This window comes from Sinohyriopsis cumingii, chromosome 5 (genome assembly GCF_028554795.1).
Source record: "Sinohyriopsis cumingii isolate HCF-2022 chromosome 5, ASM2855479v2, whole genome shotgun sequence".
Lineage (NCBI taxonomy): Eukaryota > Metazoa > Mollusca > Bivalvia > Unionida > Unionidae > Sinohyriopsis > Sinohyriopsis cumingii.
The window spans coordinates 42731217-42742761 of record NC_142965.1 but is presented as its reverse complement, the minus strand read 5'-3'; the positions used below and the strand labels follow the sequence as shown (position 1 = coordinate 42742761).

General features: G+C 33.5%; 1 protein-coding gene across 3 annotated transcripts in view; it reads right to left on the bottom strand.

Annotated features, from left to right (window-relative positions):
- Positions 1-833: 833 nt before the first annotated feature.
- LOC149799033 (uncharacterized) overlaps positions 834-11545 on the bottom strand; it is a 159263-nt gene continuing 148551 nt past the window's right edge. For all 3 annotated transcript variants that reach the window (XM_089957990.1, XM_089957991.1, XM_089957989.1), the window contains exon 6: positions 834-11148. In XM_089957990.1, coding sequence (XP_089814116.1) covers positions 10999-11148 — 150 coding nt within the window. In that variant the 3' untranslated portion in view covers positions 834-10998. The remainder of the gene's footprint in view (positions 11149-11545) is intronic.

Sequence of the window (11545 nt, the reverse complement as noted above, 5' to 3'; positions counted from 1 at the left end):
TATTTATTGTGCCATTTTATATTATGAACAGTGAAAGAAAATATTATGTTGCAAAAAGAAAAACAAATGAATAAATGTGAGGAAAATTCTAGATTACAAAGAGAGGGGAAGAGAGAAAAAGAAGTAAATATATTTCTGAAACTGATGGAGAATGTTTTATTTTATTATAGCTATAAGAAGTACCGGTAGACATCTTGTTGACCTCATGTACATTTTTATTTTGTTATGAATTTTGTTATTAGGCATGTGTATGCAACGTCAGATGTATGAATAAAACTGTCCCATGCACCCTGAAATACATTTTTCCGATCCAGTTAGTGTCACCTCCCCAAAATGGTTGTCTGCCATCTGGTAGGTCAACCATACTACTGTACTATACATGTACATGCTACTGTGTGTATGCATGTGTTTATGGGTGTATTGGTATGTAATCAAGTTCCTTTGAAGAAATCAAGGTAGATTAGTTCTTCAGCTGTGTTACCCTCTTTAAATAAAGTAATTTATTATTATTATTATTATTATTATTATTACCCGTAACTTTGTTACTGATGGGGAATATTATTTGGAAATTGTAAGATTGGGCTATACATGTACATTATTATATATCATACACATCTCATTTTTTACACTACTGTGATCATTTTTTTTAACTTGAGGAATATTTATTTCTGCAGACAGCCCAGTGTTTACGGTGTCAATTTCTACCATGCATATCTCATGAAGGGACAACTCTTATGATGGCAGATACTGATTTAAAGGAAGATAATTATGAGTCCTTATGGCATCAAGAGGTAACTAAGCATTAGCATGTAGGAATAAATATGAACACAATATTTGCGTGGGATTGTTTAATAAAATTCACTACAAACATTTAACAGTCTTAGAGTCTTAAAAATGTGAATAATTTCTTTATTGCACATACTGTATACTATCTTTATTGTACAAGCTGTATACTATCTTTATTGCACATATTGTATACTATCTTTATTGCACATACTGTATACTATCTTTATTGTACATATTGTATACTATCTTTATTGCACGTACTGTATACTGTCTTTATTGCACATATTGTATACTTTCTGTCTTGCACATATTACTAATCTAGATGTCAGAATTATTGCATGCAGTACAGTGAACCATTTTTTTAAACATTAATTTGACTTTTGAGCAGAATAAAAAAAAACTTTTCACTCAAATGACCATATGGGATTTTATTTTGTATAGAGATATACATGAGTGATCTAAACAGAATATTAGAGAGTGAAACCCTTTCATGGTCAAACCAAAAACTTTTGGAAATATCAATATTTATTTAAGATAAAAAATTGGTGACTACTTTGGAAATCCTACCAGGGTTCTGATGATTTATCATGGAAGAAAACAGGGAACGAAGCAACTGCAAGGAACCACAATCAAATCCTGACACTATATGTAAAATGGTTGGAACAGCTAGCACCTAGATTAAATCCTGGTTTTTGAAAGAAAAAGAAAATATATTAAAAATACTTCACACATCAGTAAATTCTTCATCACTGTCAGGTCTTTAACATCATACACATGTCAATACAAATTTTAACTAAATTAAATAACACCATAATCCCTCACTTTCAAGTCAGGTCCAACTGCAAAGTACATGGATCCAGATCTGCCATCAAATAATGCACCAGCAGGTCTGGGTCTGTGCAGTTTGTTAGGAGTAATCAGTAGAACAAATAACATAGACCCCAATCTGCTAGTGTATTATGCAGTGGTAGATCAGGATCTATTTTGTTTGCAGTTTGACATGATTTATAAGCAAGTACACACAGTAATGCTGTTTGTTAGGACTAATCAGTATAACAAACAACACAGACTTTGATTTGGTGGTGCATTATGCAATGACAGATCAGGGTCTATGTAGCTTGAAGTTGGACCTAGCTTATAAGTGACTAAATATGGAATATAAATTATAATAATACTAATATTTGTTAGAAAATCACTGAGGTATCTACATAATGATTATACTTATTCAATATAAACTTTCACAGAGACATATTTTCCATTATGAAAGTTGTATTAACAGCACAATAAATGGGTCACATTATTGCCAAGTCAAAATATCTGTGATAATTACATTGTTTTTTTTTACTTCCAATTAAACTGTTTTTTTTTTCACAGTTATTAGGTCATCTTTACTTGCACACTAGTTGTAAATCTGATATCAGCACACATTTTTATGAAAGTTTTTGAGCAGTGTAAATGAACTTTATGAATCTTGTTTTCTTTGATTCATTTGATTAATTTTTAAATCTTGAATTCTTTGATTCATTTGATTAATTTTTAAATCTTGAATTCTTTGATTCATTCGACTAAGTTTTAAATCTTGAATTCTTTGATTCATTCGACTAAGTTTTAAATCTTGAATTCTTTGATTCATTCGACTAAGTTTTAAATCTTGAATTCTTTGATTCATTCGACTAAGTTTTAAATCTTGAATTCTTTGATTCATTCGACTAAGTTTTAAATCTTGAATTCTTTGATTCATTCGACTAAGTTTTAAATCTTGAAGTCTTTGATTCATTCGACTAATTTTTAAATCTTGAATTCTTTGATTCATTCGACTAAGTTTTAAATCTTGAATTCTTTGATTCATTTGATTATTTTTTAAATCTTGAATTCTTTGATTCATTTGACTAATTTTTAAATCTTGAATTCTTTTATTCATTCGACTAAGTTTTAAATCTTGAATTCTTTGATTCATTTGACTAACTTTTACATCTGATGATTATTCAGTGCGTTACCAGGAGAATATGGAAACCCACTGTACCAATTTAACATGGACTGTATGATAAAAGACCTCGTTGTAGCGAGTTAGTAATAAGACTCAATATCTTGACCATTATGTTTTCACACAATACAGAAAATGGTAAATAGTACATTATAGACCCACACACTGTTCAGTAATCCTCCATGTAGCTAACTTAATTTTTCTTGCAGAAACCATTTTTCTGTTTTTCAGTTACGGTGACTTTTGGACCCCAGAATTGATAGACTTCTTCCTTACCACGAGTGCAAGCAATCCAGATACACTTTCTTGTTTTAGCCAGTGACCTTTACCTTCTCACACTGAGATAATAATAGGAATCTTGTTTGCCCCAGTGCCAGCCATCCACGCAGTTTGGAAACTGTAGAAAGTGGACAACTCAAGTTATTGGATGGGCAACATAACACAATATGCTCTGCCTTATGTTAGGAATATAAAAAGTCACATAGGCCACTCTTTGTGACATATTCAGTCATATAGGCCACTATCTTTGTGACATATTCAGTCATATAGGCCACTATCGTTGTGACATATTCAGTCATATAGACCACTATCTTTGTGACATATTCAGTCATATAGGCCACTCTCTTTGTGACATATTCAGCTACAGCAATATATATGGGCTTGAAGCACAACATGTCAGACCCTGAATTTTAATGTGATACCTGTCAAGATTTTTTAAAATGAGTATTGTGAAGGGCACGTGATATCACCCTTCCATGTTTTGTAGTCCCCTAGGCAACTATATTAAAAGTCGTACAGGTCATGTATGTGTATTTACTCGTGCATTTAGTCATCTTAAATTAAATATTAAAATTTAATACTAATTTTGTTTTAATCAAAATCTATTCAATCCTGATTACTGAAAATATGTTTTGCACCTTAACTGTCATCAAGAAACTTCTAGATGAAAATGATTGATTGTTATGGACTTTTACAAAGGTGGCCCAGTACTAAACTAGGTCAAGAAAAGAGCATGTTGAGTCTAATCATCACAATATAGGGTAGTATGAATTTATTTATCGATATGCATAGCTTTCATTGTGACATCACAGCATGTGATATTCCAATCTGGATTGTACAGGATCCTGGATCATGTCTTTAGGTTGATCTCATCCCCACATACTTAAACATTGATTTCGCAGATTGTAGTTCTTGGTGTGCGTAAATAATGACCTTCCAGAGGAATAAGAATGTAAGAAGATCCAAATAAAGTGAATAATTACCATTTAAAGTACAGTATGTATAATCAAATTATAAAAAAGATACCCATTACTGAAATAGTTTGTGTTGGACACCTACATGAGTTGGATGATTTTACTATAAGTTATTAATCTTAAAATGGACAAGCCATTGTTTTTTTTACTAGCCTTTATATGACCACAGGTTTCAAAATCTATAGGTTTCTTTATTGCTGAAAATGCAAGCCATTCAGAAAGTTTTTTTCAAAGACCTTACTCTAGAATAAAGTTATTCTGCAAAACCTAGTTATCTTTGAGCTATGATGATTCTGACATTTAACCTTCTGACCCCCAAATCAATAGGATTCTTTGATGCCTTACATGCAAACTTTAGCCATGGTACAGGGCCTAGGACTAATGCCATAAAGAAAAGTGTTTTCTTATTGCATTCACAGCAACCTTAACCTTTTGACCCCACCCCAAAAGAGTCTTCTTTTTTTTACCCAACATTTAAATCTTCCATTAACTTGGTGAAAGTATGTGATTTCTCACTGAAATTATTGTGCAGAAACTATTTTACTTTTTCTTTCAATGTCCTTGACCATTCATTTTATAAAATAAGCTTTTTTCCTTACTGAAAGTGCAAGCCATCCACTAAGTTTGGTCCAAATGTGTTACTAAATGTTATTGTACAGATACCATTTCTTTCCTTTCAGTCACATTAACCTTGAACATTGACCTTTTGACTCTGAAATTGATAGGAATCTTCCTGATCCTAAATGCAAGCCATTCACAAAGTTTGATAACTGTAGATTTGCAGAACTTGATATATTGTATGGAAACCATTTTTCAGCTTTCAGTCATAGTGACTTTGACATTTAACCTTTTAACCCCAAACTCAATAGGGTTATTCATTACCCCTATTGTAAACCATGCATAAAGTTTGATTACTGTAAGTTCTGGTAATCCCAAATTATTGTGCAGAATTTTTTCCTCTTCTTTCAGTCCAAGTGATCTTGACCTTTGACCCCAATTGCAATCAATCCACAAAATGTAGTAGATGTAAATGGAGAACTTGTTTTGGGTGGAAACCAATTTTCTTCTTTCAGTCAGTGACCTTGACATTTGAGCTTTCAACCCTGAAACTGATAGGATTCTTCCTTATGCCAAGTACAAGCCAATGTTTGTTAGCTGTAGATATTGTACAACTCTAGTTATTATGTGGAAATTGGTAATAGGTGCATTGAAAATATCATAGCATAATACTTCCATCTCATTGCAAGTATATAAAAAATGTTCATATATAAATACTGATAAACAAAATTCATGAAAATGTAATAAACATATTGCACTTGCCCATACAAGAAATGACAAAATAAAATCAGTACATTATATTTGTATCTAGTCCCTGACACATACAAACTTTCAAATTTCAAATATCCATTTCAGTATAGTGTAAAAAGTTCAGTTTCATCTTATATTTCAAATCTTAAGAATAAAGCATTTGTCCATGCTCTGATTTGTCTTAAATCATATATTCTTGACTGAAATATTATGTAATGTTATTGAGTAACTCCTACTCTAATCGTGGTTTGATTGGTCAACATTCATTTCCTGTTGTGACAAAACTGATATTTTCTATGTATCTTTCAGTTGTTGAGTAGAGTAATATAATTGAAGAATGGAGCATGATCATGTTTAGCTGGCTTCTAAATGTATCCAATGATCAAATAATCATTAATGGAAATTTGTTTTCTGTTAAGCCCACCTTGGTAGAAGCTGATCACAAGCATCCATGTACCTGTCTGTCTGTTCACAACTGAATGTTGAAACTTTTAGTTAACTTTATTTTTATCTGAAACTAGTTTATCTTACACTCTTTGGACAAAAGCTTCACTTTGTATTTATCTTGTATCATCCTTGTTTATGCATCATCCCATTGGGTGGGGATTTTTCCCTTTGTATCATCCTCATTTGTGAATCATCCCATGGGGTGAGGATTTTCCCTTTGTATCATCCTTATTTATGGGTCATCCCATGGGGTGGTGATTTTTCACTTTGTTTTCACCATGATGACACATTAAGTTTTACATTAAACTTAATATTAAAAGATATCTAATTTGCTTATACTTCAGTACTTTGGTCAGTTTCCCAAGTCCAGTTTGTCAGAGTCATTGTAATTGGTACTGTGGTCAGTTTTCCAAGTCCAATATATCAGAGTCATTGTAATTGGTACTGTGGTCAGTTTCCCAAGTCCAGTTTGTCAGAGTCATTGTAATTGGTACTGTGGTCAGTTTTCCAAGTCCAATATATCAGAGTCATTGTAATTGGTACTGTGGTCAGTTTCCCAAGTCCAGTTTGTCAGAGTCATTGTAATTGGTATGTAGTTAGTTTCTCCAAGTTCAGCTAGTCACAGAGTCATGGTAATTGGTACATGGTCAGTTTCTCGAGTACAGCTGGTTACAAAATTGGTAACTGGTATGTAAATACATTTTGATGTATACAACACAAATTTTAAACTTCCATGAGTTTTGCTAATTTTTCATTTATCTCAGTTCCTTATGTAATATTGGTTAGGGAATCGTGCAGTGTAGTTCCTGGATGCATATTGTTATGTCAAATACCAAACTACGCAAAGTAGGTCAATTTAATTTAGATTGCATGCTTCAATGACCTTGTTTTATATTTATCAATTTCTTCGATAATACTGGCCACAGAGTCAGGGAGATTGAAATGGTAATATGCCATTAAGTGGGGACAACACCAACCCACCAATAGTAGGTCACTGTGACTTATAATTCATGCTTTCATGAACTGTGTCGGTTTTTAGTGCACTATTGGTCACAGTGTCATGCAACCTAGTACGAATATGCACTTGGATGAGGTTAACAACATTCTGCCAAAAGCATGTCACTTTGACATATATTTATATAAGTGAATTTACATCCATAGTTATCCCTTGGGAAAGTTGTTATATGGCCCTTGGGAAAAAATGTATGTTACAGGATGGGGTTGCTACAACTTTTAATGTTTTACATTAAATAGCACACTGTCAATCCCACTTTGCTAGAAGCTTGACACAAGGATCCCTCTGATGTCAATGAGCATTTCCATTTGTCTGCATCTCAGATTAACTTCATTATTCAGATTTTTTTGGAAAACTCTCCTTTTATTTCAGTAACATTATATCTCAACCCTCTTCAGTCTAACTTTAGCTCAGGGTGAGCTTAACATGCTGGGCATGGCCATTTTATATCTGTATAAAGTATACTACAACATTGACAAGTCACAATTCAATGCTCAATACAATAATTTGTTCACTCTCAGTGCAAGCTTTTCCTATGTTCCTTAAAAGCTAACAAAACAATCAATCTCAGATAAAAATGTTGCCAGCAGCATTGAGTACTTGAAGAATAATTAAGAAATATGGACTTGAAATATGTATATTTCAATAGAACTATAAGTTTTTTATAATATGGACTTGAAAGAGGTGTATATTTCAATAGAGCCATACTTTTGTTATAATATGGACTTGAAAGAGGTGCATATTTCAATAGAGCTATAATTTTGTTATAATATGGACTTGAAAGAGGTGCATATTTCAATAGAGCTATAATTTTGTTATAATATGGACTTGAAAGAGTTGTATATTTCAATAGAGCTATAATTTTGTTACAATATTAGAATGTGCCAGTGCTAGGGAATTATGTAACAAGAGTACCATGAATGGCAGGCACATCATCTGCCTGCCCAGTGTTTAAAAGTCCTCTCTGCTGGCACTAATAGGGTCTGGTTGACTCTGCATATTAGTGAAAGGGTCTCAATAACCTTGACCTTTGATCAAGGTAGATTTTTTAAAACTAAATGTAGAGACACTATTGCTATTAGACTTATTATGACAATGACCTTTACAATCTCAAGTTTTCTCTATTAGTCTAAATGAAAGTCACTGTAAAGTTCTGTCAAGGAACATTAGAACAAAATATGCTAAACACATTCTTCTTGGAGCTACAATGACCATGACCTTTAACCTTTTGAAACCAAAATCAATAGGCCCCTTCCATATCTTAAGTGCAAGCCCTCCACAAACTTGGGTCAAGGTATGTGTCTAGAACTAAAGTTATCATGCAAAAAACATTTTTTACCTTTTAGTCGCACTGATCTTGAACTATCTTTTGGTCTGAAAATCAACAGGCCGCCTTCTTACTCAAGGTGCAAATCATCCACAAACTTGGGTCATGGTCAACAGCTGTGAAAACCTAGTGTGAAAACCATTTTCTTCTTTAAGTAACAGTGACCTTAACAGTTGATGTTTCAACCCCAAATCAATTAGCTTGTTCTCTACCAAACCATTCACAAAGTTTTGTCCATGTGTGTGATGTAGAACTAATGTTTTAATTCAGAAACCAGTTTTCTCTTTCAGCCACAAAGACCTTGACTTCTGAACCCAGAAACAGATGGGGTTTCTACCTCAGGTACAATTCATCCACACAGTTTTGGTAACTGTACATATTGGTGAACTTGATTTCTGTCTGTAAACCATTTTTTTTTCTTTCAGTCATTGTGACCTTGACCTTTGGACCTCCAAATCCATATTTTGACATAGATGACCTCCCTGCAAATCATTATTTTACTCAATCACAGACAAATAGACAAAATTTGGTATTCTGCATTCTGCTGACTTATTACTGTAGTACACAAGTATCTTGCTCAATCACTGGCTGTCAACTTATATGACATTATCTTCATAGGGAAGGTCTGCTTAGAATTATATCAATTAGACCATACATTTCAGTGTGATATACTGTATATATTTACTTATGGTCAAGTTCAACTGCAAGCAAAACAGACTCTGGTCTGCTTTTGCATAACAACCAGCTGGCAGATTACTTCTAACTGCATGTACAATGTATAAATCATCACAGTCTCTATTTAAAATTAATTTGCCAAGTCCAATGCCATGATGAATTAATAAATATTTGAATTTAATGAACATGTAGCTTATATCCTTGGCATGGTCGAGTTGCCAGAGTCTAGTTTAAATATTTAAGTCACAACAAAGTAAAACAAGTGAAAAGTGAACAGAACAAAAATTGACATACCATCATTTTGAAGTTTTTACCCAGCCACAGTTCAATGCAGCTCCGAGATGTTAGTCGACTTGTGATGTCTTTTAAAAAAAACAAAATACTCATATTTACCCTTCTTGTTCAAATACTAGCATGTGGAGGTATAGTATGGTTTCTAATCACCAGCATGTGAAGGTATGGTATGGTTTCTAATCACCAGCATGTGAAGGTATGGTATGGTTTCTAATCACCAGCATGTGAAGGTATGGTATGGTTTCTAATCACCAGCATGTGAAGGTATGGTATGGTTTCTAATCACCAGCATGTGAAGGTATGTTATGGTTTCTAATCACCAGCATGTGAAGGTATGGTATGGTTTCTAATCACCAGCATGTGAAGGTATGGTATGGTTTCTAATCACTAGCATGAGAAGGTATTGTATAGTTTCTAATTACCAGCATGTGAAGGTATGGTATGGTTTCTAATCACCAGCATGAGAAGGCATGGTATAGTTTCTAATTACCAGCATGTGAAGGTAAGGTATGGTTTAAAATTACCAGTACATGAAGGTATGGTATGGTTTCTAATCACCAGCATACGAAGGTATAGTATGGTTTATAATTACCAGCATGTGAAGGGATGGTACAGTTTATAAATACCAGCATGTAAAGATATGGTATGGTTTATAATTACCAGCATGAAAGGTATGGTATGGTTTCTAATTACCAGCATGTCAAAGTATGGTATGGTTTCTACTTACCGGCATGTGAAGGAATGGTATGGTTTCTAATTACAAGCATGTAAAGGTAAGGTATGGTGTAAAATTACCAGCCTGTGAAGGTATCATCTGGTTTCTAATTACCAGCATGTAGATATACAATATGGTTTCTAGCATTTTATGGCACAGCAACATTAGACCATTGTCAATATCAATTATTTTGTTAGAAGTGTCAGGGAACTAAAATGAACTTAATCTGGCCCTGTTTGCCACTGCTGATGATCTATATTATGTCCTGCCACTTAAAGCCTATTAGTTGTTTGCATGACTGCTACTTACCCTGGTTTCTATAGACTGAAACAACTAAGTGTGCATAACTTCTTTTAGATGGGGGTGCCAGTCTATGGCAGGTTGATCTTTTAGATGGGGGTGCCAGTCTATGGCAAGTTTATATTTTTGATTGGGGTGCCAGTCTATAGCAGGCTGATATTTTAGATTGGGGTGCCAGTCTATAGCAGACTGATATTTTAGATTGGGGTGCCAGTCTATAGCAGGTTGATATTTTAGATTGGGGTGCCAGTCTATAGCAGGTTAATATTTTAAATTGGGCTGCCAGTCTATAGCAGACTGATCTTTCAGACAGGGGTGCCAGTCCATAACAATAAAGAAATAAAGAAAATCACAGTTGAAAAAATATCAGCAAAATATCAAATGGCTTAGTCCCTAAAGCAAGCAAGTTTTATTACCTTTCTGAAAAACTAAACCCTTATTTACTAATGCCATATTCTCAGTACCATCTAAAAGGCCAGGCTGCTTCTATCATATATTACAGTGACACCTGTCAAGAAGGAGTAAAATTTGTGTCCTCCATGTGGAAAATCTCCATCACATAGTGCACATACATGGGCCTTGAGATTATGTCTAATCTACACGCAAAATTTAACCACATTAAGATATCTACCATAAACTTATTCAAGTTCAATAAAACGGATGATGTAAGTCAACCTTTCTTTTCTGAGAAAGTCCAGGTTTCAATTTTTTGTGTACTGTATGTGCAGTGAGAAAATACAGACACTAGTGCCCTTTGTCTTTGCTAGAAAGGTGTCCTATTTACAATGGTCAATACAGAGGGATTTCATTGTGGCTTCCTAAATGTGTCCTTTATTTAAGATAAAAATGTTATATGAGACAGTTTTGAACGCATAAAGATTCAATACACTGAAGTCATTTTTTTCTGAATTTCCTCTCAACAGATGGTGAGTATGATAATTCCAAAATTTCCAACTTGTCTTTACTGAGTGATGGTGCTGGCATACTGCCAACATAATTCCCAACCGCTGGTGGAAGGTTTCTCTTCTCTCTTCTGTAAGGCACCTGTAAGGCAGAAATATTAATCTCAGTTTTGTTTTTCATTGATAAAATATGATTTATGTGATGGTACATGTCAAAATAAGAAATTGAGAAACCCATTTCATACATTACATACAAGATGTATTTATATATGATAATGTTATGCAATGAAACATAATGTGATATGTCCAAGGAAATTGATTATACAAGTGAATAGAATAACTGAATCATACAATTTTGTTATAAACTAGAAATTAAATCAGTTATTTTATCACATTATGTGCATAATAAGAACCTTATATTTGTGCTCAATTTATAAACAATTTATGAAATAAGAGTACTGCAAACATCACATGATATACCCATGTAATGACATGTCCCTACTAATGACCTTGACCTTTGAGCTATGGACTTGATTATT